The 27,593-nt window shown below is 46.9% G+C and overlaps 1 protein-coding gene and 1 non-coding gene across 4 annotated transcripts in view; one reads left to right on the top strand and one right to left on the bottom strand.

Moving 5' to 3' along the window:
* Positions 1–27,593, bottom strand: part of DPYSL2 (dihydropyrimidinase like 2) — a 118,533-nt gene that overhangs the window by 53,187 nt on the left and 37,753 nt on the right. Inside the window, exons 1-4 of one of the 3 annotated variants that reach the window (XM_027549960.1) lie at positions 25,719–26,031; positions 25,527–25,568; positions 22,329–22,417; positions 20,383–20,567 (exon numbers count right to left, since the gene is read on the bottom strand). In XM_027549960.1, the coding sequence (XP_027405761.1) occupies positions 20,383–20,567; positions 22,329–22,348 (205 nt within the window). In that variant the 5' untranslated portion in view covers positions 22,349–22,417; positions 25,527–25,568; positions 25,719–26,031. Of the gene's footprint in view, positions 1–20,382; positions 20,568–22,328; positions 22,418–25,526; positions 25,569–25,718; positions 26,065–27,593 lie in introns of those variants that run through there. The other 2 variants (XM_027549959.1, XM_027549958.1) reach the window with 2 other exon arrangements.
* Positions 6,580–6,698, top strand: LOC113897932. Its single transcript, XR_003512455.1, has one exon. It is a non-coding gene; the product is annotated as a 5S ribosomal RNA (ribosomal RNA).

Raw genomic sequence — 27,593 nt, 5'->3', positions numbered from 1 at the left:
ACATTATATTGACTAAGACTTCCAGGACAATGTTAAATAACAGTGATATATATTACCCTGTTGAGTAAGGGGGTACTTACTCAACAGGGTAATATATATATACCCAACAAAACTGATACACTTGTAAATTCTAAAGCATTCCACACTATTATTTACCAAACTCCACATGCCTCAATCCACTCACCCATGTCTCTCTTTTAATTGGACACCTCCTCCTAATGCCCACCCTACAATCAGACTCCAGGACAGAATCCTGGCCAGCCTTCAGAGCCTTCATCCAAGTCTTGGACCTATCTGGGGAAGTCTTTTCATAACCATCTCTGGCCCATTTTAAAGATTTCTTCTTCTCTGTTGCCCCTGAACCTTCGTCTAAAAATGATCACATTTTGGGAATTCCCCGGAAGTCCAGTGGTTAAGACTCCACACTTTCATTGCTGAGGTCACAGGTTTGATCCCTGGTTAGGGAGTTAAGATCCCATAAGCCATGTAGTACAGCCAAAAAAAAATTTTTTTTATTTTAAAAATTAAAATGATCACATTTTATTGTAATCCTTTCTTTGTGGGTCTCCCCAGTAAGCAGCAATAGAACAGAATAGAGCCCATATCTGCAGTCTTAATGGCGAGACCAGAACCTACCAAGTGGCCTAATAAAGACCATGACTGTGTGAATGACTTGATGGATGAATGAACAGGGTTTCATAGTGGAGGAAACCACAGAGATTATACAGAGTAATACTGAAATGGCACTGGGAAGGACCACATCCTTCCGGGCTGTTATCTCTCCCTCCACCCACATCAATGCAGCCCCAGCCACCCAGCACCGTCCTCAGTTCACAGTTTTATGAGATGTTTATCACTATGACATCAGAAGCATCCAGAAAGCGATGATGGAGTCATCTGAGATCCAGTGCATGCACTGAAACCATGCATCACACCTGATGACCACAGCAACATGCCAAGCAGGACAGGCACTGACCAGAGATCCAGATGACCAGGGTCTGAATTGTCATTTAGCCTCATATTAGTTGGGTGAATTTGGGCAAGTCACTTAACCTCTCTATTCTGCAATTTCCTCAGAAGAAGTGGGGGTTATTTCCCACCCTCTTGATCAAACCAGTCAATCCTAAAGGAAATCAGTCCTGAACATTCATTGGAAGGACTGATGCTGAAGCTGAAGCTCCAATAATTTGGCCACCTGATGTGAAGAGCTGACTCATTAGAAAAAATCCTGATGCTGGGAAGGATAGAAGGCAGTAGAAGGGGACAACAGAGGATGAGATAGTTGGATGTCATTACCGACTCAATGGACATAAGTTTGAGCAAACTCCAGGAGATAGTGAAGGACAGGGAAGTCTTGCACGCTGCGGTCCGTGGGGTTGCAAAGAGTCAGACATGACCAAGTGACTGAATAACAACAATTGATCTTACAGAGGCAGAAAGCAACCCTGAGTAAAGACTGTAAGCAACAGATACAGGATGTGATTAGTTTTATTATCCTGGCCTATGGAAAGGGGAGATGTCCATCTGAGGCAGGCACAGACTAGCCTGGGAGATCTCCGGTCCTCAGCAGAGACTGCCCTGGCCTGGCAGTCTACAGAAGGTATCAGAGAAAAGGACACTGGAACAAAGAGGCCACAAGGCCTCAGCCAAGTTACCTCCCTGGCACAAGACCTCTTACCTGCCCACCCCACCATAAAGCAGAATAAACACTGTGAAATCATTCAGTCGTGTCCGACTCTTTGCAACCCAGGGACTGCAACCCACCAGGATCCTCTGTCCAAGGGATTTTCCAGGCAAGGACACTGGAGTGGTTTGCCATTTTCTTCTCCAGAGAATCTTCCCGAACCAGTGATCAAATCCGGATCTCATGTACTGCAGTGAGATTCTTCACTGACTGAGCTATCAGGGAAGCCCAAGCAGAATAAAGGGTACTCATAAAAGACAACAAAACAGGACCCACTCTGGGACCCATGGTGACACAGCAGTGCATCTGGAGGGGCAGAGAGGGGTCTGAAAGGAAAGAAAGTGTCCAGCCAGCCAGAGACAGTGAACCCCAGAGTGAGGATTTCTGGGACTGTCAGGGGTGAGGACAGACAGCCCTGTTTTTCTGCATGCATGCATGCTTAGCTGCTCAGTCATGTTCGACTCTGCGACCTCATGAACTGTAGCCCACCAGGCTCTTCAGTACATGAGATTCACCAGGCAAGAATACTGGAGTGGGTTGCCATGGCCTCCTCCAGGAGATCTTCCCAACCGAGGGATCCAATCCACGTCTCCTGCTGAGCCATCAGGGAAGCCTGTTTATCTGGGACATCCCTAATTTCAATTATTCTTTCTCATCTCTTCTGCTGCTGCTGCAGCTAAGTCGCTTCAGTTGTGTCCGACTCTGGGTGACCCCATAGACGGCAGACCACCAGGCTCCCCCATCCCTGGGATTCTCCAGGCAAGAACACTGGAGTGGGTTGCCATTTTCTTCTCCAATGCATGAAAGTGAAAAGTGAAAGTGAAGTCACTCAGTCATGTCCGACTCTATCGACCCCATGGACTGCAGCCTACCAGGCTCCTCCGTCCATGGAATTTTCCAGGCAAGAGTACTGGAGTGGGGTGTCATTGCCTTCTCCATTCTCATCTCTAGGAACATCCTTATACTTTTCACATCTGATGTCCCCATGCGGAATTAGGAAAACATACTCAAAACCAAGTTCTCACATCATGGGTCAAGAAAAGTGTGACTAAAGGTCCATGAACAAGTGGACTGGTTTTATAATAAAGCCTAGAGTCAAAACCATGATGAAATACCACCTCACATCCCTAGGAATGGCTGTAATCCTAAAAAGAAAGCAATAGGTGTTGGTGAAGATACGGAGAAATTGGGGCCCTGGGACGCTGTTGGTCAAAATGCAAAATGTCACTTTGGGAAAACAGTTTGACAGTTCCTCAAAAAGTTAAAGACAGAATTACCATGTGACCCAGCAATTCTGCTCCTGAATATATACTCAAGGGAAAGGAAAATGTATGTCCACATAAAAACTTGCTTACAAGCGATAGTATTCACAGAAAAGCCAAAAAGTGGAAACAGCCTTAAATCCTTCAACTAATCAATGGATAAGCAAAATGTAGTATATTCTACGACATATTATTTGTCCATAAGAAGGAATAAAGTACTAATGCATTCGACAACACGCATCAGTCTTGAAGACATCATGCTAAGGGAAAGAAGCCAGACACAAAAGACCACACATTGTGTGATTCCATTTCTATGAAATGTCCAGAGTAGGCAAATCAGCAGAGAACTTTCTGTTTTAGTTTTTGCCATGGTCTGGGAAATTACAAGTAACTGCTAATTGATATGGAGCTTCTTTGGGGAATAGTAAGAATGTTCTAAGGGCTTCCCTGGTGGCTCAGTAGTAAAGAATCTGCTTGCAACTCAGGAGACTCAGGTTCAATCCCTGGGTCAGGGAGATCCTCTGGAGAAGGAAATAGCAACCCGCTCCAGTATTCTTGCCTGGGAAATCCCACTGACAGAGGAGCCTGGTGGGTTACAGTCTGTGGGGTCACAAAGAGTCAGACATGACTGAGCAACTAAAGAACAACCAATAAAGAATGTTTTGAAATTAGACAGGAGTGATGTTTGCACAATTCTGTGAATACCCTAAAAAAAAAATTGTACACTTTAAAAGAGTGAATTTTATGATAAATTCTATATATTTTTAAAGAGCCAATATAGTGTGTGTAAGCCAATACATTTATTTATACATAAATAAGGACAGAATAAGTGAATGAAGCCTAAACTGACGAGACTCCAGTTACTGAACATCTCCTCTTGATGCAATTCCTAAGAAGAAACAAGAAAAATAGACTGTCTTTTTGCAAATTGCCTTAAAGACAAAGAGAATGAGGAAAAGACAGGGCCAAGCCAATCCACGAAGAGGGAAGGTAATCAGGAAAATAACATTTTCTGGCAGAATCATGGATGGAAAAGCTATCAGTCGCTAGAGGACATCTTCAACTGGCAAGGAGACAGCGGAAAGAGAGGATTTATGTCAGAAAGGCAGAAATGTCTCATAGCATGTGACTTCTGGATCCCCTGACTCTATCAGAACAAAAGCCCGTCTGCACAAGACGAAGGACCCAGAAAATACAGATGAGAGAGCCTTCCATCTCCTGACGAAGATGGCAGTGGGTGGCAGAACTTGCCAATAAACAGAACTGAATGCTTTCAGGCAGGAAAGAAATTTGGGTGACAGTAAAGAGGTACCTCTGTAATGCCCAAGGAAGTGTCATGTCAGAGCTACACTGCCCATTTTAATTGAGTCTCAGTGAAAGAAGAGTAAGAGGAGAGGTGTATAATGAAATGAGAAATAACTGCTAAAGCCAATTGCCACCAGAAAGCAAAGTTAGCCCTTCAAACATCTCAGGATCCAGGTGTCATGATAAAGGGTTTTGACTGGACTTTCCTGGTGGCCCAGTGACTAAGACTCTGGGCTTCCATTACAGGGGGCCTAGGTTCAATCCCTGGTCAGGATACTAGATCTTACATGGATCAACAAAGATGCTGCATGTTACAGCAAAGACCCAGTGCAGCCAAATAAATGTTCTTAAAAAAAGTTTTGACTCTCAGGAGCAAAACTGGGCTGCAGGGACTTCCTTGGTGGTCCAATGGTTAAGACTCTGAGTTCTCAACGCAGAGGGCACAGGTTCGATCCCTGGTCAGGAAACGAGATCACGCACACTGCAATTAAAGATCCCACATGCATCAAGGAAGATCTGGCGTAGCCAAAATAAAATTAAATTCTTAAAAATTGGACTGCAGGGCCTACTCCCCTCCTACAGAACCTGCCTAAGCCGTGTCACACCCGCCATCTCACAAAATCCTTACAGCAACCCTATTAGGCAAGACAGGCTGATCCTGGCCCTTTTGACAACTGACAAAACCAAGACAGAAACATGGGGCAACTTGCCTGAGCTAATAAGCAGAGGGTCAAGACCCGAATTAAGGTCTCTTGATTCCTGGCTCTGTGAAGACGTGTCATCAAGAAGTTGAGGCCTCAAATTCTTTCCATTAGACCTCATGCTTCTCTTTAGAGGATCTCCATAAGGGAAAAATAATACAGAGAGCAGCAACCCCAAGTCTGAGAAACTGTTTGATCTTCCCTGTTCCTGCTCCTCCTCAAAAAATGCCATGTGCCCGAGGTGTTCCCCAGCCAGACTTGTGAAGGGCTGAGCCTTATGACCCTTGCAAGTGGGGGCCGAGCCAACGTAATTCAGAGAAATGGGGAGAGATGGGGCCCAGGCAAGGGTGAGGAGACCTTTGAAGCGGCTTGCGTGCCGCCATCTGGCTATGCACAGAGAAGGGTTCCTGGGCTCCAGAAGAGGGATTAAGTTCAGTTGATGAATGCACAGCATGACTCACTCCTCCTGGTTGCTCTCCAAATCCCTCCTGGGATGCAGGGGGACATCTAAGGCATCCATCCTGTGCTTCTGTTGGGAGACCAGAGATGCTCGGCACACCACCATCTTGGTGAGCATCTTCCCCTGCTGGACGCAGCCTCCAGCTCAGTGACAGACGGTCCCTAGATGATCACTAGTTCCCCCTTCATATCACAGAAAAATGACTTCTACATAAAAGCTGGGTCGAAGGATCTGTTTCTTAGGGACTGGACAGCCCAAGGTCCCATCACAAACTGCAGGTGGGCACTGCATCCGGGATGTTTGTGAAGCATCCTGGGCACAGAGCAGCACTGGTGAGCACACTCTTTGGGGGAGGGGCTAGATTTTTGGTTTGTTTTCATTTGCTGGTTTAGCCATGCAGTGTAGCTTGCAGGATCTTAGTTTACTGACTAGGGATTGAACCCACACCCTCCACAATGAAAGCGCAGTGTACTAACCACTGGGAGCTTCCCAGGCGGTGCTAGTGGTAAAGAACCCACGTGCCAACGCAGGAGACATAACAGATGCAGTTCAATCCCTGAGTTGGGAAGATCCCCTGGAGGAAGGTATGGCAACCCACTCCAGTATTCTTGCCTTGAGAATCCCGTGGACAGAGGAGCCTGACTGGCAGGCTACAGTCCATGGGGTCAAAAAAGAGTCAGACACAACTGAAGTGACATGCACTAACCACTGGACCTCCAGAGAATTCCCGTCAGCACGCTCTTTGACTGTTCAAAAGCAAGCAATGCTCTTTATTCTGTGGTCCGAGAGTGCCAAGAGCCCAGCCCTAACACGTGCAAGCTCCGTGGCTTTAGGCAAGTCACCTGGCTTCTCTGGACTTCCCATTCCTCATTTACAGCATGAGGATGTGTATGTGCATGCTCAGTCGCATCCAACTCTTTGTGACCCCATGGGCTGTAGCCCACCAGGCTCCTTTGTCCACGGGATTTCCCAGGCAGGAATACTGGAGTGGGTTGCCATTTCATCTTCCAGAGGATCTTCCCAACCCAGGGATTGAACCTGCATATCCTGCATGTCCTGCACTGGCATTCGAAATCCTTACCACTGAGCCACCTGGGAAGCCCCACAGCATGAAGACAAGCCCAGCTACCTTCAGGGTCGATGTAAGGACTAGAAATGCTGTGTATAGTCTACGGCCATACCACCCTGAACGCACCCAATCTCGTCTGATCTTGGAAGCTAAGCAGGGTTGGGCTTGGTTAGGACTTGGATGGGAGACCACCTGGGAATACCAGGTGCTGTAGGCTTAATTAAAAAAAAAAAAAAAAGAAAGAAAGAAATGCTATGTACAGGGTTCGCACTGGGGCACAGACTCCAATAAACAGTATCCCTTTTCTGTTCCTTCCAAATCATTTCACCTTCTTCTACTGTATCTTGTGCTAAGGATGGAACCATGCAGCTCCCTGCTACGATTCCTTGCAGGTTGGTGCCTGGGTCCAGAGAGCAGTCAGTGGGTCATTCCCCTTCAGAGGCATTCAGAGGACAAGAGAACTCCATGCAAGCCCCTTGGACAAAGAGGGACACATACTGGGGTGTACCTGGGCAGTCTGCTTTACGCTGTTGTCCTGGCATAACAATTGCTGTTCTGTCGTTTAGTCATGTCCTCATGGACATGTGGACTATGTGACCTCATGGACTGTAGCTCACCAGGCATAACAATTAGTAGCAGCCTTTTCACTCTCAAATGCACATCCAATTTGGACAATAACTTAGATGCCCATTCTACACACAGGGCTTGAAGCCCCCATCTAATTATGTTAAAAGACGCTAAAACACACCACCAATTCTGAGCCTGTTGTTGGGACACTCTGTGGAGCTTGTATTTAACTCTGAAGCAAAAATTACACTGTCTCCAAAACTCAAAGTTCACCCCCCTCCACAGGGCTCAGTGAAGTGAAGTGAAGTGAAAGTCGCTCAGTTATGTCTGACTCTTTGCAACCCCATGAACCATAACCCGCCAGGCTCCTCAGTCCATGGGATTTTCCAGGCAAGAATGGAGTGGGTTGCCATTCCCTTCTCCAGGGGATCTTCCTGACCAAGGAATCGAATCTGGGTCTCCTGTAGGCATATTCTTACTGACTGAGCCACCACGGAAGCCACCAGGGAAGCCACGAGGGAACCGGGCTCAGAGAGACCCCCAAATTATCTGCCAATCCCTCAGGACATAGTTTTCTAACTAAACCCGTTTTTTTGCTTTAACTAGGGATCTGTTCTGCCATTTTTTCCTACCTCCATGATTTGTGGAGCTAATGAGCCAAAGCAAAAAAATTAATAAATGACAATAATAAAGATTCCCAGCTAAATGAAAGAAGCAGAAGTGAATGTCAAAGAAAAAGCGTTGTCTGCCTGGACGGACAACATGGATGGACCTAGAGATTATCATACGAAGTGAAGTAAGCCAGATAGAGAAAGACAAATATCATATGATTTCACTTATATGTGGAATCTTTTTTTAAAAAAAGATACAAATTAACTAATTTCTAAAACAGAAATAGAGCCACAGACATGGAAAACCAATTCGTGGTTACCAAAGGGGAAAGCGTGGGTAGAGATAAATTAGGAGGTTCGGTTAATATATACACACTGAGATATATAAAATGGGGCTTTCCCAGTGGCTCAGTGGGTAAAGAATTTGCCTGCCAATGCATTAGACGCAGGAGACAAGCGTTCGATCCCTGGGTTGGGAAGATCCCCTAGAGAAGGAAATGGCAACCCACTCCAGTATTCCTGCCTGGGAAATCCCATGGATAGAGCAGCCTGGCAGGCAACAGTTAGGAACAACTCAAGCGACTGAGCATGAAAGCACAAATATCAAATAGATAAACCAAGGACTTATTCTATGGCACAAAGAATGATACTCAATATTTTATAGTGGCCTATAAGGGAAAGAAATCTGAAAAAGAATGTGTGTGTGTGTTTATAGCTGAGTCACTGTGCTGTACACCTGAAACTAACAGGTTCGTGAATCAAGTATATTTCAATAAAATACATTAAAAAAAAAAAAAACACATTTTGTGTTTCTTAAATACATTTTAATACATTAAAAAAAAAAATACCAGGCACCATCCATCAGGGCCCAATGCTGTCGCCTCTGAGAGGTCTGACACAGTCCCTTCATTTGATCCCACACGAGAGGAACGGGTCCCTGGCCAGTCTGCCAGAGAGGAGCAAGCTCTGAGTCCCACAGGACTCTTATGCCACGCGTCTCTGAGTGTGAGGCCCTCTAAGGCTAAAAGCTCCTTTGCCAAAACAGCCCCTAGAGAAGAATTTGTCACCAGCACTGCCAGAGGACTGACCCGAGGCCATGCACTGGAAGCACGGCAAGCCTCGAGGCTGTGGGAAGGGTGATGCTTGTGCAAGGGAATGCAGACCTCCTTGCATGAATCCACCACAAAAAACAAGGGGTCCAGGCGCTCAACAGCACGATAACAACCCATTATAAAACTGGCCCCATTTGGATTCCTTTTTTGGCTAAAAAGTCAAATCTAGCAAGAGTTATTCACTGGATGAGCCACTTGTTGATGACACTGCTTTGCATCTGTGGGGTCAAATGAATTGTCAAGAAAATTAAGCCCCAAATTCTTTCAGCGATTATTCAGAGGGCAAAAAAAAAAAGAAGAAAGTGAAAAAAATTTTTTTTGTATAAGAAGTCATTTTAAAGGGCTTTTTATAGATGACGGTTTCTTCTGCTGTGTTGGAAATATGAATTCCATTAACATGGGGTGAAGATTAATCTTGAATTTCTTTCTGATCCCCTCGAGTGGCAGGAAAGGGAAATAACCCATCTGGAATCAGCTGGTACATGACTGAATCCTTGGATCAAGAGAGATGAACATAGTAGAGAGACTGTTGTTCAATAGTTGTCGTGTCTGACTCTTTGCAACCCCATGGACTGCAGCACACCAGGCTTCCCTGTCCTTCACTATCTCCCAGAGTTTGCTCAAACTCATGTCTTTTCAATCACTGATGCCATCCAACCATCTTCTCCTGCCCCACATCGTCCCCTTCTCCTCCTGCCCTCAATCTTTCCCAGCATCAGGGTCTTTTCCATTGAGTTGGCTCTTCACATCAGGTGGCCAAAGTATTGGAGCTTCAGCTTCAGCATCAGTCCTTCCAATGAATATTCAGGATTGACTTCCTTTAGGATTGACTGATTTGATATCCTTGTCCAAGGGACTCTCAAGAGTCTTCTCCAGCACCACAGTTTGAAGCATCACTTCTTTGGTGCTCAGCTTTATTTATGGTCCAACTCTCACATCCATACATGACTACTAGAAAAACCACAGCTTTCACCTTCTGGAGCTTTGTTGGCAAAGTAACGCCTCTGCTTTTTAAAACTCTGTCTAGTTTTGTCATAGCTTTTCTTCTAAAGAGCAAATGTCTTTGAATTTCATGGTTGCAGTCACCCTCTGCAGTGATTTTGGAGCCCAAGAAGACAAAAATCTGCCACTGTTTCCACTTTTTCCCCATCTACTTGACATGTGATGGGACTGGATGTCATGATCTTGCTTTTTGAATGTTGAGATATCAGATTAGATAGATGGATTAAACAGATGATATTGGTTTATATAGAGAAGAAACAGCTAGAAATATGAACTAGATATATAAGAAAAACAACAGATGATGATAGCTTAGATGCCATGCCATCTGTCTCTCGGTCACGTCTGGCTCTTTGCAACCCAATGGACTGTAGGCCACCAGGCTCCTCTGTCCAAGGGATTCTCCAGGCAAGAATACTAGCGTGGGTTGCCATTTCCTTCTCCAGAGGATCTTTCCGACCCAGTGACCAAACCCATGTCTCCTGCATTGGCAGGCAGATTTATTACCACTGAACCACCTGGGAAGCCCCAATTGGTATTGATATTTAGATAGAGAATAGAGATGCTGGCTAAATCATAGATTAGATAGGTAGACAGATCCATTGACCATTGATCCACGGATTCACACGAGTGCCAAAAGTGTCACAATTATCATTTACGCACAGTCTCACTTACCTTGCATATAACCCTAAGAAATAGGAATTTATTAGCTCCATCTTATAGACATGGAAACTGCCATCTAGAAATATACTGAGTGAGTGAAAGTCACTCAGTTGCGTCTGCGTCTGACTCTTCCCAACACTATGGACTGTAGCCCACCAGGCTCCTCTGTCCATGGAATTCTCCAGGCAAGAATACCGGAATGGATAGCTATTCCTTTCTCCAGGAGATCTTCCTGACTCAGAGATGGAACTCGGGTCTCCTGCACTGCACGCAGATTCTTTACCTTCTGAGCCACCAGGGAAGCCATAGAAATATAGGCGCTCACACTCAACCAGAGAGTACTAGAAAGGGAAAATTAAACTTTGGGCTTCTGATTGCTGGACCTCTCCCTGCCCTGCCTGCCTTGTTCTTTGCAGTTTCACCCTCTGGAACATGCTCTAGTTTCTCCCAGCTGAGAGAAAGAGAGAGAGGAGCTGAGACAGACCATATGAATGCTTGCCTTAAAAATCTCTGATTCTATGTTATTACCAGGCCCCTTTGATTTTTCTCTCACAGGCTCTCCACAGGGAAGGATTCCAGGTCTGACCTATCATTAGAGGGAGATTAGGTCATAAACACTATTGACTCAACCTAAAGACAGTAGGGTTTCCTCGGGAAAACCAGCACAGCAGGTGGTCCACAGGGCTGGGCCTGGCGGTCCATATCCCAGCTACACTCTGCCTTCAGCATCCCCTCTCATCCCACGCTGTACCATCTATCATCTCTCACCCACCCTGACTCCAAGTCATGTGCATGAGTGTTAAGTCACTTCAGTCGTGTCCGACTCTGTGCAATCCTAGGAGTTGCAGATTGCCAGGATTCTCTGTCCATGGGATTCTGCAAAGTCCTACCAGCGCCCTACTAGGCACCAGCTAAACAAAACCTTCCCGAAGGAGGAGACCCTTTTCAGTGACCTGAGCTTAGCCCCATCCCATTTCCGAAGTTTCTGAAGGGCATCCAGCTACAGGATCCACCCACTCCAGGTCACACCACTGGAATCCCCCTCCTTTGGCAAAGAGGCCAGGATACAGCAGAGAACTGAGGGCAGAAGGCACCTCTAGCTTTTAGGAAACCTTGGCAGATCTTCATTAAGTTTCAACAGAAATCCAACTGCTGGACTAGGCACCTAGATTTGACTCTTAAGCCTGGCCACCACTGGAAGCTTTAAAACTACCAACCTACCTACTTAGAGGGCTTTCCTGATGGCTCAGTGGTAAAGAATCCACCTGCAATGCAGGAGACTCATGTTCGATCCCTGGGTCAGGAAGATCCCCTGGAGAAGGAAATGGCAACCCACAACAGTATTCTTGCCTGGAAAAATCCATGGGAAGAGGAGCCTGGTGGGCTGCAGTCCACAGGGTGGCACAGAGTTGGACATGACTTAGCAACTAAACCACCACCACCACCTACCTAGCACAGTCAAATCAGAAGTTCTGGTCCCTGGGCTTGGGGAAAACTCCCCAGGGGATTCCAGTGTGCAGCCGAGGTTTGCAACTGGCTCATCACAGAATTTCCCTTCAGAGAATAGCCTCAGCCACAGGGACCCCACCCCCGCAGCATCCTCCCTATCATTAGGGGAACATTTAGTCACATTCAAAGAGCGCTGGCTCCCATAGGGGTTAACCAGAAAGAACTCTAATTTCTACTCACTGTCATTCCCCTGGGTCATTACCATGGCAGTTCAGACAGACTAAAAGCAAGGAATTTGGGTAAATGGCTTCACCCAACAACAGCAGCCAGTTGGAGGCAGAGTCCTCAAAGCCCCGGGAAAATAATCATTTCCCAAGAAAAAACAGGCAAGTCCTTTCAAACAGGAGAAAGGGGAAAGCTGGGAAAAGGGCCCCCAGTGGAGTGATCAGGGACCAGAGCAATGGACAGCAGGTAGAAAAAGGCAGACCCTTCTGCCTATGACAGTCATTTATCCCTTTAAGACACCGTGTACCATTAATCGTTTAAAGAAGGACAGAATGTTCACCTATTATGAAAAGGCACTCTGATGAAAAGCACAGCAGTCCGGGGCCAATCTGGGCAGCGAGATGAAACAGCTGCTCCGTCCTAGTTCCTGTCTTGAACAGGAGGTGCCTTCAAGAAAACCACTGGAAACATACCTCATGGTAGTTTTCCTAAGTGACTAAGTGGGTATGTCCCGTCTTACTAATCACTTCTGACTTCTCCCCTACAACTCAGCACTGAGCCTTTCCAGGGACCAGTCACATTGCCAGGCTTTGGAGAGAAGGTAAGCAGGCAGGGTGGGGGGAGTGATGGAATGCAGGGGGGTGGTTTCCAACTGTGCTTCCCCAAGCCCTAGGATTTCCCAGAGGCAGAGGAGCTGCCAAGACGGAGGGGAAAGAAGGAGTGGAAGAGGATCTGGGCTCTCCCATGGCCCACCAGTGAGCAACAGCTGCCCTCTTTCATCAGTCTCATTTGCCACATAGGGGCTCCCAAGTCAGATTTCACATGAGAAGAGGAGAACAATGCTAAAGACCCCAAGAGAAAAGGAGCCATGGGGTCAAGGCTTTGGTCCAGACTCATGCTGCTGTGTATCAGGCAGCCAGCATGGGCAGCTCCCATGGATGCTGTGGGTCATATAGTAATGGATAGCGCCAGATCCATGCACTCTGGAAATCTCTGTCAAGCTCACTCAGCCAGCACAGGGAACAAGGGTCTCCTTGGACACATATGTATCAGGCAGGCTCTTATCTAGCCTGAGCCCATGCAATGCTGACTGTCGGAAGCCTGTCCCTTTCATCAACGATCAGGAAGACCTTGCTGAAGTCGATCATGGGCATATTCCCAACCACACCCCCTAGTTCTAGCTGTCACTCTGGGCAACAAGACTAACAGGACATTCCCAACCATCAGGATATCCTGCTTCATGAAAAGTCAGAGAATAGGCTCTAGGAGCAACCAGTAATGGGACTCTCCACCCTCTGTGTACAGGAGTTAGACTTGATCACATAGGATGGAGATGCCTTCTTAAGAGATGAATATCACCCTTCCATGGCCTGGGGTGACTCCTAAAGCTGTAACTGCCAGCTCTCAGGGCCAGAGGCCACACAACACACCCTGCATAGATTAGGGTAAATGCCACAGTGTCCATGAAATAGGGTCTAGGGACCCAAACAGAACCGTCTCTGCTTCCACAAGGGCCTCCATGTGTGTGTGCTCAGTTGTATCCAGCTCTTTGTGACCCCATGGACTGCAGCGCACCAGGCTCGTCCGTCCATGGGATTTTCCAGGCAAAAACACTGGAGTGTGTTGCCATTTCCTTCTCTAGGGGATCTTCCTGACCCAGGGATCGAACCCAGGCCTCCTGCATTATAGGCAGATTCTTTACCGTCTGAGCCACCAGGGAATGCTTGTATGTTAAAGTGCAATTATTTTGGATACACAATTGTTGTTCAGTCGAACAGTCGTGTCCAACTCTTTGCAACCTTGAAGACTGTAGCCCACCAGGCTCCTCTGTCCATGGGATTTCCCAGGCAAGAATACTAGAGTGGGTTGCCATTTCCTCCTCCAGGGGATCTTCCCAACCCAGGGGTCAAACTCGCGTCTCCTGTATCTCCTGCACTGGTAGGCAGATTCTTTACCACTGAGCCTCCTGGGAAACTCCCAGAAGGGGCTAACAGACTCTAAATCGCACTGGGCTATGAGCTCAACTCATGAATGGCCTCCTTCACGAGAACAGCATCTATGGATGTGTGTGCTAGCCCTTCAGGAAGTGGGGGCTACATTCCAGAAGGCTTCATCTTTTTCACTCTCTTCCTCTGCTCTGCTTGGCACCAGGTATTAGGTGGTCAAGCAAAAATATCCCAGGGAGTGCATGGGTTCTTCCAGTTCCAGCCATTCATGGCCAAGATTTGCACAGCGACACCTGAGCTGGCCCCATTCCGTGGTGTCGGCTTGCAGAAGGCACTCATGTCCATAGATGAAATGTACACTTTCACCCACGTGACGCTTGAGGGGGGATGAGAGGCGGAGTGGACAAAAAGAACCCACGCCCACAGCCCATCAGATAATGTGGCTTTCTAACTGCCAGCCCACAGGCAGATGTTGTGGGGACAACTCAGGTCCTGGACTCAGAGACTTTTGTCTGATGTGGTTGGGTTTTCCTGTAAGCACTTTCTAACCCAAGTCAAATGAAATGATGCAAAGGGAATAATCAAAGTATGGATTACAGACGCATTCATATTCCAGTGCATGTGTGTGTTCACACATGGACCCGTCAGAGGCAGGGAGTAAACCCAAGCGCCACGTGGATGAAGAAATGACAAGCAGCGGATGTGCCCCAGAGACGCTCCGAGCCACACCTGTCCAGGAAGGCCCTTCACCTTGATGTAGGCCTTCTGCCTCCACCAGCACAGCTCTCTAGGAAGAGCTAGATAAGCCAAGGGGCTTCAGAGATGACTGCTGAGTCCTCCGTGGTGCTCAGGGACCACCCTGTGCACTCAGAGAGCAAGCTCCCTCATGAGACGACCAGCATCCCCACTTCCTTCCAAAAGATGGAAGGAGCAGTCCCCATTCACAACCTCAGAGTGATGCTCAGGCTCTGGGTTTTCCCCTCCAGCTTCCCTCCCCCAACCATTCCAACAGTTGATTGGACCGCAGTGGCCAGGGGCAGGCGACAGAAAAGAGGGCAGTGCTAAAGAGACAGCTGCTTCGGTGGAAATGAACACAACCAGTGAACGCTGTTAACATCAGACGTGTAAACCCTGCTCCCCACCCCCAGGATTCTTGGTCCACTGGCATGACACTCAGATGAAGCAGGAAACCAAGTCCCATGAGCAAATAAGCTCATCCCATCATTCATTCATTCATTCAGCCACGCATCAGTGAAGCAAGTGTCTCAGGAGTAAGACACTGCTGGGGGCGGCGGGTGGCGGGGGGAGGGGGATGAAGAAGAAAGAGACAGGGCTTCCCTGGTGGTCCAGTGGTTAGGACTCCACTTGCCAATACAGGGGTAACAGATTCCATCTCTGGTCCAGGAAGATCCTACGTGTCGCAGAACAGCTAAGCCGATGTGCCACAACTACTGAGCCTGTGCTCTAGAGCCCGAGACATGCAACAAGAGAAGCAACCACAATGAGAAGCCTGTGTGCAGCAACAAAGACCCAGAGCAGCCAAAAATAAATTAATTTATTAATTTTTATAAAGACAAAAGAGGCAGAGGAGCCATGATCAAACCATAACACAGGACAAATGTCCCGAGGACTAAGGCAAGATCCTTAGCCATCTAGAGTCTGCAGGTCTGGCATGGACCTCCAAGAGCCCAACTTTCCAACAGCTCCCCAAGTTCACGTGACAATCACCAGATTCAAATACAGGTTCAAGGGTCCCCTCAGACCCTCCAGGTCAAGAGGCTGGGTAGGGCTCAGGAAGCTGAATGTTTTAAGAGGCACCCCAAGTCACATCAGGGAACCCAGTCTGCTGACCACACTTAGAGAACCCCCGCTCCCACCAAATGGTCAGGTCGGTCCTCCTGCAGTTGGAGCCTCTTTCCTCTGGCTCTGAAGAGAGTAGAGATCCAGAGGGCGTCTCTGTGGAGATGTGAGGTTTCTGGTACCTGATGTGAGATGGAACAATAATAACCACCACAGCTGAGTGCTAACTGAGGGCCGGGTCCTATTCTGATGCCTCACTGTCGATCTCTGTGACAACTATCCCCATTTTGCAGATGAGGCTTAAAGCAGAGGTCGCACAGGTGGTGGGTGGTGGAGCCACAGTTGCAGGTATGCACTCCCATACCTGTAACCTGCACTGGTGAATTGGGTGAGTGCCCTGCCCTCTGGCCTCGGTCTTCCCCTCTATAAAATGGAAATAACTGTTCTCGCCTGCTTCCTAAAGACTCTGGGTTCTGAACAACTCTGATGGTCACAGAGCCCCCAGGACGCCAGCAGCACTTTCAACAAGCAGCACCCTTGCCACCTCCATGACCCCTCAGCTGGTCTGGATGCCGCCTACAGGGTGTGTGTCTAGAGCCTTTGCCCACCAATCACCAGACCAAAAGGGCAAAGGACGTTCCCTCTGCCCCGCATGGAGGGCCCCTTACAAAGATCTCATTGTACATTTCTCAATGACAGCCTCTGTTTCATGGCAATAATATTATTGTCTGCCACTGACGTGTCACCTCCCTTTCCAAACTGGCACTATTTGGCTGCATTGTGCACTGCAGGCTGTGCCTTACAGACAGAAATGGAGCCTCCAGGCCCCATGACCTGAGAAATGCACAGCAGGTAGCAGGTGAAGACACATCAAGTAACAGGACTTGGAGCAACGCAGAAAGATGGGAGAGAGCAGTTACGGGGAGCATGGTACCAACTTCCTTCAATGGCTTATTTCTATGTTTTCACTTGAAACTCTTCAAAGTGTCCGAAGTATTTAGTGCTGGCCTCAATATTCATTAAAGAAGCTACAATCTCATTGAAAGAGCAGGTCATGGGTACCAACGAAGTCTCACTAAGCTAGCTATTATTCCTCTTTGCAAGGCTCCTCTCTAAAGCACACTCCAGCCACTCACTCACCTGAAGCAATACAGAATGCATAATCGGCAAGCAAAAAAAAAATTCTGATTTCCTCATCTGTATTATTACCACGTATCTCCTAAGGGAAGGGCAGGCAGTGGTAATTCTATACAGGTCACCATGGGTGGGCACTTGCAGGAGCAGTTAATATTTCTCCAAGGATATACAAGCAGTGGAGGTCAGAGTGTGACAACTTGGGACCACATTCCCACCACCTCTGCTTACTTTCATTCTTTGAGATTTGCTCATTAAATCTCCCCACTTTTTAACTGCGCCAGCAATTCTGCCTTAAAAGATGCTTGCATTCTGCCCAACTGAGTGGGGCAGGCAGTCAGATTTTTTCCCCCTTCTTTGCTCCCACACACAATAAGGTCATCTGCTGCTTATTCTGGGCCTGTGGTCCAGGAAGCAAGCCTCTGGAGACATCCCACACCCCTCTACAGAAGGAACCCACCTGAAAGTCAGGGAAAGATGCTCATAGCTGCTGAGAAAGAAGGCCAAAGGGAAGGTCAGGGTGTCAGCAGGAAGAGATGTGCTCATGAGTGAAGGTGGGTGGGGGAGGGAAGGCAGAAAGAGACAAGAGGACTTCCCTGGTGGTCCAGTGATTAAGACTCTGCGCTTCTACTGCAGGGGGCACGGGTTCAGCCCTGGTCAGGCAACTAAGATCCCTGACCACATAGCATGGCCACATAGCATGGCCAAAGAAAGAAAAGGACAAGAAGCAGGAAAGTAACCAAAGAATGGATCAAGTGTGAGGAGTGAAGAGGCAGAATCAAGAAAGCAGGATGGAGTCTTTCAAGTAAGTTGGAGAAAAAGCAGAGTATTTACGGACCTGTGGAGCAAAGTACAAGTGATTAGAGGCAAACTCCGTCTCTGAGCTCAGTGAGTTGCCAAATGTGGGAGCTGGAAAGGACATCCAGGATCCTCTAGTGCAAATCTTTACTGTGCAGACGAGCAGCCGCAAGAACTGAGGTGATTCACCCAAAGGTCACACAGCAGGTTGGTGTGGCAGGTAGACCAGATCTCCAAAATCCTCGTTGGATATATTTATACCTCTTAGGGTTGTCCTTTGGCCCAATGATAGATATCACCTATTACTCCCTTGAAGTGAAATGAAAGTCACTCAGTCGTGTCTGACTCTTTGTGATCCCATGGACTGTGGCCCACCAGGCTCCTCTGTCCATGGGATTCTCCAGAATACTGGAGTGGGTTGTCATGCCCTCCTCCAAGGGATCTTTGCAACCTAGGGACTGAACCTGGGTCTTCTGCATTGCAAGCAGATTCTTTACCGTCTGAGCCACTGGGGAAGCATTATTTGTGACTTACTAACAATCTGTGACCAAGGCAGGGGCCTACAGGGCCCCGACAGGGACTCCAAACTGAGGCAGATTAAAACCTTGACTTGGTCTTCCAGGCTGACACCCGAGGAGTCTGTTTCTCTAAGGTCCAGTGTGGCTCTGCGGCCTGCCCTGGAGGAGGTGTGGAAATTCCCACTGGTGCCGGTAAGTCCTAACAGACACCACTGACAAGGCAGCAGGCATCCACACTAGGCCAGTGTCCCAAAGTGTGTGTGGACAGCACCCGCAACCACAGGAATGGTACCCTCTAGGTTAAGAGGTAACATGTGCAGTAAGAAAGAAGTAAGGCTTAAAAAAAAAAAAGCTTTTTCTGCTCAGTGATGACACCCAGAAAACCAGAAAGGACACAAGAAGGTGAATGTTTGATTTAAAAAGTCAAAGAGCTCAGACTAGAAGGGGCTGGCAGTGTTCTGACAGGTGGTAGGGAGGACAAGAGGAAGCTCAGAAACAGACCCTGCAATTACACATTAAAAAGAGCATCAATTCAGAAAGTAACCAGTAAGATAGGTTTTTCTAGAACATAAAGCACTAAGTTCTTTCCACGTTGACCCTCTTTTAAACTGAACTATAAGGTTTTAAGACAGACTGTATATTGGCTTTCATCCTTGGATAAAATCTTAAAAAAAAAAAAAAAAAGAAATAAAAGAATGCCAACTACAGCAACATGGATGGCCCTAGAGATGACCATACTAAGTGAAGAAAGTCAGATGGAAGAAGATAAATATCATATGATACTGCTTATATGTGGAATCTAACAACTGATACAAATGAACTTATTTGTAAAATACAACAGACTTACAGACATAGAAAACAAACTTATGGTTACCAAAGAGGAAAGGAGCAGGGGGAGGGAACAATTACTAGTTTGACATTCAGAGATACACACTGCTGCTGCTGCTAAGTCGCTTCAGTCGTGTCCGACTCTGTGCGACCCCATAGACGGCAGCCCACCAGGCTCCCCCGTCCCTGGGATTCTCCAGGTAAGAACACTGGAGTGGGTTGCCATTTCCTTCTCCAGAGATACACACTACTATATATATATTAATAAACAGATAAACAAGGACTGACTGTATAACATAAGAAACTATATTTACTATCGTGTAACAACTATAATAGAAAAGAATCTGAAAAAGAATAGACATGCACTGATATATAACTGAATCATTTTGCTGTACATCTGAAACTAACACAACTTTGTAAATCAACTACACTTCAATAAACAAATAAAAATTTAAAAATTATGTGTCTAGTGGGTCACTGTACAACTTGCCTACCTTCTCAAAACCAAAATGATATTTGTCAAAAGGACGATAAACAGGCATGCTGGAAACTGACCATTCACAAACAAACACTTCACATTTGTTAGGAAACATACTTTAGATTTGGCTGACTGAAAAGCATACATCTTACGGAGCAATATTCATGAGGCATCAATGTGTCCATGGCAGAACAATCTTCATATCTTAACAACAACTGATATCTTCAGGTGCTTCTCTGAGCAGGACTGCCCAAATCCATTTATGTCAAACCCCAAGCAGGAAGTAATCCTTCCATTTGATGTTCTTATCAGTAGAATTAAGTTCCTGGTTCAACAATTCATCTGCTGTACCCTGGCCTCATTCCAAAAAGATACACCCTTTGGGAATTCTTTAAAAGTCAAAATCAAATACTTAGGAGCAAAGGCTCAAAATTGATAGCCCTGAAGATTACTCCAAGGACTGTTGTTTTCAAAGTGATCACGATCAAATCACATTTTCAATCTAAGAAAGACAAAAGCTCTAGAGTAGAGAAAGCAAGAAGCCACTCTTTTTTTTTTTAATCCTACTGAAATTCTCAAGTTCAACTGAAGAACCTTAGAGCTGGACAGAAAATGAGCCTAAGGCTGGCCTGTCCCCATCACTCCCCTTACTTGGAAGACCCATCCACTGTTCAGTTTGGCAACCTTAAGAAGGAAAGACTCAACAACACAGACTCATGTTCACATGATAATGATTCTCAGGCACTAAGAATATTCTTTGTAAGCTGTCTTACTGATCATGGTGGTTCCTCCAGCCAGGGCTGCCTTGGTGCCTTGAAAGAAGTCATCAGCAGAGGTCATCCCCTGATCAGGCATCTGGAAGCGGGTATGGACGTCAATCCCTCCAGGGATCACCATTCTGGAATGGGCTTCAATGGTCTTCACCCCTCCCGGCACAATCAGGTTTTCTCCTATTTGCCTAAATGAACAGGGTGGGCAATAATGATCATAAATGAAATGTCCTAAATCAAACAGCATCTGACAGACACTTTCACCAAGCCCATAAACATTCCTTCTCTATATTCTAAAGACTTTTCAGATTATTGGTATTGTTATTATTCATAATGTCTGTACCCTACTCCCTACCCACAAGAAGCAATGTAGAGCATACTACAAGACAAAATTTAAATAAGGCATCAGAGGCCAATTCAAGGTTTAGTTACCAGAAAACCCATATGAACAAATGATAACAAAGCACCAAGGTATTTACATAAAATACTACCATACTTCATAACACACCCAGTTGAGTTGCTTATCCTATAACAGTTTTCTCCAGACCTGACTTCACTTTACATTTATTTTCACCATATCCTTTTCAACAAAGAGAAATGAGTATTAAAAGGGTATGGAGTAAAACAAAACAAAGCAAAAATAATAACATTATTATTATAAAAAATAAACACTATGAAAGAAACTACTTAAAAATATGATTAGCAACTCTAGATAACAGAGGTAGAAAATTATTCATTTGTGAATAATGAATATAAATCAAATTCATTAATATGCATTAATTAATATTCATTCATGCGTGACATGAATTCATTTCCCATTTTTTAAAAAAAATACCTCTGCTACATCTTTCTGTCAGTTTTTTGAAAAGGCAAAACTAATCACCAAGGAGTTGGTCAAGTTCTAAAACAAATTAGTGATGACTAAAAATAGCACATGGGCTTATTCACTCTTCCGCCAGAGTCTTACAGACCAGATCATGCTGCTTTCCAGTTGGGGGAAAATGGAACATGAAAGTCATGGTATTTGAGAGCCTGGAGCTGAGACTGTCACAAGCAAACACACATGGAGAAAACATTAAATGTTGAAATGTTAAAACCTCTTTTAGGATCATAAATCAGGGTGTGAGTTTCCAGGCAACAGACCCGTTCACTACACTTTTCCACTCCTCTGGACTGGCTTGCTGCTGGCCCTTGATAAATGTTGCTTATTTAAAAGATGTCATTTGCTACAGTGTTTGTCTTTAAACAGATGTGCTATTTCTCCAGAGCCCTGTGAGCTGTCCCAGTTGGAAGGGCATGAGGATACTGGGATGTTCTCAATGCACTTAACCCTCTAGGGTCCAAAAATACCCTAAATCAATCACTGTTCTGTTGTTTTCTCCTTTGAAACACAATACACAGTAAACACAAGGGCAGTCCTATTTGTGTTCATTGACACTTAAAGAACGAAACCTAAAATTGCCTTGAATGAGGCAGTAATTTGTCTCTGTGGCCTAGTAATTAATTGGGTACCCTTTGGCCCCAACAACTTGGATTCTTGATTAAGAAAGCAGATGTGCCATCGTAACAGATGAGGCTGTATTTTGTATCTGTGTCCTTTGACTGTCCTACCCTCCCCACACAACAACTATGTTCTAGGAACACCTTTAATATAGTCAATGGATCATAACCCAAGTATTTGGCAACAAAAAGACGTTGTGTCACATTGGTTAAAAATAGTCAATTACATAACACCTAAGGAAATGGGTGTGCATCTGATTGTAGCTTTGAATTCCCTAAATCTGAGCTTTCAAATTCACTAATTACCAGCAATCAAGCTGTGTTTAAACAGATATTAAGTTAGTCTCTCTTTGAAGTCACTAGAGCTGATACTAAGCATCTGAATTGGAGATAATGCTTAGGAACACTGCAAGGTACCCAAATTTGTCAAGATGATGAGTTACACTTACTTGATCAACCCATCTTCCATGTATATGTCTGCATAGAAAGACTGGTCATCATTAACAATTTTACCTCCTTTGATCAGAAGACGATCACTCTGAAACAAAGAAGTAGTAAGGTCATAATGCATTCCTGACCCAAGATAAGACAAATGAGCTAAAAACACTTTCACTGTTCCAAAGGGATGCTCAAAATGAGCCAATTTGGGAAAGACTCACTGACAAAGGTGAACCTGTATGTGGCAACCTGTTCATCACTTGATGAGTCAGAACATTCTGGCAGAATTCAAAGCTTATCCTAGAGGAAAAAATCTCTTTCCATTAGACCCAAAAGCAAAAAAGAATTAAAAAAAAAAAAAAAAAGCCCAACAATCTCTCTTTAAAGAGCTATTTAAAAACATTTCAGATAAAGAAGACAATTACTTTAAATAGCTTTAGGCTAAACTTCATTTTAAAACAAAATACACCTACAAGTAGGGGAAGTCAATTCTTGGCGAGGTTTGTGTGGGGGAAAAATTAACCAAAGTCTGTTGTCATGGGATACTCTACACAAACACATTTGGTTCAACCATAGCAAGGTTTCAATTCAGTATGTTCTTTATCTTTGTGGTAAATCACAGCAACTGTAGGTGGGGAGAAAATACTTCAAAGATGCATCATTTTAACTGTTCAGCTGCTAAGCAAAAGGTAAAGTTTTCAGATAAAGTAGATAAGAAGACAAGTTCTAAAACTCTCACAACATTATTGACTGTACATGTACTTATATTTTAATTGGTGCAAAAAAAATATATGACAAGCAGCCCATAAGTCACAAGAATGTAATGATTCATCTCTATAGCAAATGCTGTTGACGGAATCTCATGCTAAAATCCTGTGTTCAACGGATACACACCTGTATTATTCCACACAAGGGTTAAATGACCTTTTAATATGGTTTTAATATAATCCATTTTAACAATAATTAACCCAAAATTCAATTAAAAATATTTTCATCAAGTGCAATTTATGTTTAGCACTTAACAAAAAGAGAAAATTAAAGCAACTCTTTAGAAAAAAATACATGCTGCTTGAGACATAGGGGAAAAGACTTTTACACATAAATGCACACACACTTGGGTTTAAAAAGTATTTATTGTTTCTCTAACATAATGAAAAACATTAAGATTATTTTAATTGTGTACACTGTGGGGGCCTTCGTTCTGCTGTAGACTTTGGAGAGACAGAATAAAGAGGCAGCAACAATTCCTGCATTTACATAAAATAAATGTAAAAACCTTTACAAAATCCTGCCCTGCAAACCATGTCACCCCAGCTGCCAATCAAACCTGTGAGGTGGATGGAGCCAGATTATTGTTCCCAGGACACAGATAGAAACTAAGACTCAGAGAGGTTAAACCACTGGCCCAAAGTCACCTGATCCAGTGCATGAACTGTCTACAATGACCTCCCCCACTTCCCCAGTACCCAGCTTTGACAGGATAAATATCCTTGGGGAGGCAAGGAGAAGCCCTGCCCTTCACCACCTGCTCGCTTTGTCACTGCGGTACCTGTCTCAGCCATCATGCGAATCCCGGAGCCAACATCATGTTAAGAAAAAGAGAGAGAGAGAAACATCACAGCCCAGCTCACTCGTGTGGCTTCTTACATAAGAGGTTGGCCGTGTTGATGGAGGGAGGGAAACCATGCTATAGGTCCCACTATCCTGCAACCAGATTTTGTTAAAGGATAAAGGGGGCGCTCTTTTGAGGGGGGAAAAAAATCAGTCTTGTTGATTGTTTGCTTTTTAAATTTTTTTCTCCCCACACTGTCAAACCGGAACTGCCTTTTTCATTTACGAAGACAGCGGATTACTTCAGGCTTGCAGCAAATCTGCTCTCCACCCGCCCCCCACCCCACGCCCCAGATTCCTTTCTCGGGCGCAATGAACACATAATGTGGTGTGCCCCCGCGCTCGGCCCTTTGGGATTTTGGGTCTCTCGCCCTCCAGAAAAAGCTAGCAGCCACCGCCTCTGCTCTAGCAGCTCATCCGCTAAAACCCTCCGGGGCACACGCCCCCTCCCCCATGCGTTCGCTCCCACATCCCTCTCCTGCGGATGGGTGTGCCCTTGTGCATCCAGTGGAAGCCGGGGTGCCGGTGGCTAAGGAGGAAACCACAGTGAAAGCGCGCCCTCAGACCCAGCCCTAAACACATCGTGACTTTTCAAAGATTCTTTCTTTCCGTCACCGCCTCAGCCCTGGGTTCTACCAGTTGCAATCGCGTTATCATTATATAACAATGAATTTCCCTCGCGTTCCTCCCTCCGCGGGATATCATTCGGGGATGCAGAGAGCTAAGACTGGCGAGAAGAGATGGGGGCGGGGGAGCAGCGGGAACAGGAACCTGTGTTCATCTCCCAAGCATCGCAGAGTCATCGCTTGGAGCTCCTGATTTACAGACTAAGGACCCCAGGGCCCAGGACTGCGCCCTCATCTCCGGCTGCTGCAATCATTGTCTGGCCGAGGCCGGGCCGGGCCATCTGCTCGGCGCGTCGCGCAGCGCCATTACCCTCCCCAAGCCCGGCTCCGTGCTGTCCCCAACGCCCACCCTCCTAGCCCGCTTTGTATAAGCCAACACAGACGCCTCCCCGGCTGCAGACACAAGAAAGCGAGCCCAGAGCCCCGCCAGGATCCCAGCCCCAAACCCTGGGGCGAGAAAGCCAATAGGGCCATCAAAAACCGGTCCTGGTCAACAAAAAGCCCACGCCTGTCCGTCCTTACCACCCCCCACCCCCCGCACCTCCTCCTCTGCTCATCACCACGTCCCTGTTTTTCCTTCCCGTTTCCCCAGGATCCCGGTACACCCAGCCCTTTTCAGCATCCCTCCGCTGTCATTACGCCTCCGGGCTGAAATCGCTCCTTTTTCCGAAGAACCGGAGGAAGGCTCCAGAAAGCCCCTTATGGTGGGGGCGGGAAATGAGGAAGAATCCATTTCCCCGTCTCCCCCATCAGGCTCCAGGAGTCCAGCCCCGCAGCACGCAGCTGGGAGAACAATATCCGAGCTTCAACCATGCATATTCAATCTGGGATCCATTTGCTCACACCCCGCAGGCCGGCACCGCAGCATCTCGCTCTGACAATAAAAGGATACAGCGGATCTGGCGCGCTACCTAAAACGACCTTAATGCACTCACGCTCCTATTTTAATGCCTTAGAAACTATGCGGCTTACAATTCCATAGGATTGCGTCTCCCATCACGATCGCCTTCTTCACTAACAAGAGGGAAAAGAGAGAGAGAAAAAAAAAAGTTGGGTTCCTCTTCCTCCCCCTGCTTTAAAAAAAAATAAATATTCTTTAGACCATTTGTGCTACAAAAAAAAATGTTGCTGGCCGATCTCATATCGCCCAAGTACCCAACTCACCGTGATGCGTGGAATATTTTTCTTCCCCTGATAAGACATCTCTCTCCTGGGAAAAAATTAATTTCAAAAGAGCAGCTTTAAAACAAAAATTGCCAGGAAAGACACTTGGTTATTTTTTTGCAGGATTGAAAAATGTGCAGTCGAATAGCTGGTCTTTCTGATAGCAAATATCAGGAACGTAAGAGATAAATGCAATCCTCTGTCTCTTTTTCTTCCTCTCCTCCAGCACTGCCCCAGCTAGGGCGGAAAAAAAGAAAGAGAGAGAGAGAGAGAGAACAGGAGGGAAGGGGGTGGAAATAAACTACAGCAATAAAAGCCTCGGTTCAAGTCTGCCACCGCGGCGCATGCGCCGCCAGCCACTCCCTTTCCTCTCGGGCCAAAGCCATCCGCTTCGAGAGAGACGAGTCCTGATTGGTCACAATCGTGGGATATGCAAATAAGTGCGGGCGGGGAGGGGAGCGGCGCGAGTGCGCGAATTGCTGCAGTGCAGCCGAGGGCGGCGGTCGGTGCGTGCGCCCGATATGGGAGCGCGCCTTTCGCGCCCTTTCTTTGGACCAGGGCATCGGCCACCGGGGCTGGCAGAGGCCCCAAATGCAGCATCAGCTACGCAGGGATAGCGGAGGGGTGATCGTTATGGACGGGGGAGTCCAGCCCCTAGACGGTGGGCTTAGATGGGGCCCCGGCGGCACGCACCCGCTCGCGCGCGCCCCGGTGGATGCCCGCCCGCGCGCCAATCCGCGGAGGCCGCCGCTGCAGCCCCGCGTGGGGTGACTGCGCCGAGCCAATGGCTTTGCTGGCGGCGAGCGCGCGACTGCACGGCCGGCCGGCGCCGCGCCGCCCGGGAGGGGCGCCCGAACCCTCCTCCCGCCGCCCTCGCCTTTCGCGAAGGCTCGCTCGGCCTCCGCCCAGGAGTCGACGGGGGAATTCAGATGGCAGCGAGCGGAGGGAAGGGGAGCGGGGCGGGAAGGCTCCGCGAGGCGCCGCGCCGGCCACGCCCGGCCCTGGAGAGGGGCGGCTGGACGCGGGCCTGTGGGCGGCCGGCGCCCGGCTGGGCTCCCCGGGGGCGAAGAGGCGCGGGCCGGTGGTGAGGCTGCGGAGAAGTGGAGCCGGAAGCCAGGCTTCGGGCATCCTTGGCCTGGCAGCTGGAAAAGAAAGTCTGAAGCCCTCACTGCTCTAAGCAGGGAAGGAAAGCAGCCAGGGAAGACGTAGTTCGCTGCTGGGGATGGAAACCCCGCCCTGAAACATCCTTTTGTGCCTTGGGGTCGCCAGGAACTTGGGAGCAAGGGAGGAGCATCAAGCGCCTGTTGGGGCCAAAAAAGCCTCGGTCTAGGGCCCGGGTCTCTTTAATAGTCACTCTCACCTACACGATTTAGGGGAATGAAGCAGGAGGCAAGGGGTGTGGGGAGGGCAGGGGAATACATTTCTATGCTGCCTGCAATTCTGTTGAGAAATTTAGGATTAACAGCGCTCAAGGAGCTCAAAGGATGTGCATTGCTATAGACTGGCCCCCCAGTTCACATAATGAAGTCAAAAGCCAGGAGATGAACTGGAGAAGCTGGAGGAATGAAGTAAAGGCGATCTCAAAAAGAAACATATCCTGAGTCATGGAGAGAACCACCCAGAATCCGTTTAAAACAGAGGTAGTCCTAACTCCCCAGCCAGAGATGCTACCACACAGGCCTCTCTCCTAGGGCTAGAAATTGAACAGGTTGGGACCCCTTGGCTCTGTCCAAGTCCTTCTCTGATGCTCTTACTTCAGAATCCCTGTAGAAAGAAGAAGCTGAACCACTTGATCGCGAGCGGTCTATCAAAGGTTGCCCAGTCAAGTACAATGACTAAAACATCTGGGTTGGCCTTGAACTTCTCTACTAGAGA

This window comes from Bos indicus x Bos taurus, chromosome 8 (genome assembly GCF_003369695.1).
Source record: "Bos indicus x Bos taurus breed Angus x Brahman F1 hybrid chromosome 8, Bos_hybrid_MaternalHap_v2.0, whole genome shotgun sequence".
Taxonomy (NCBI): domain Eukaryota; kingdom Metazoa; phylum Chordata; class Mammalia; order Artiodactyla; family Bovidae; genus Bos; species Bos indicus x Bos taurus.
Note: the sequence above shows the minus strand (reverse complement) of the source record. Positions and strands in the feature narration are given on the sequence as shown.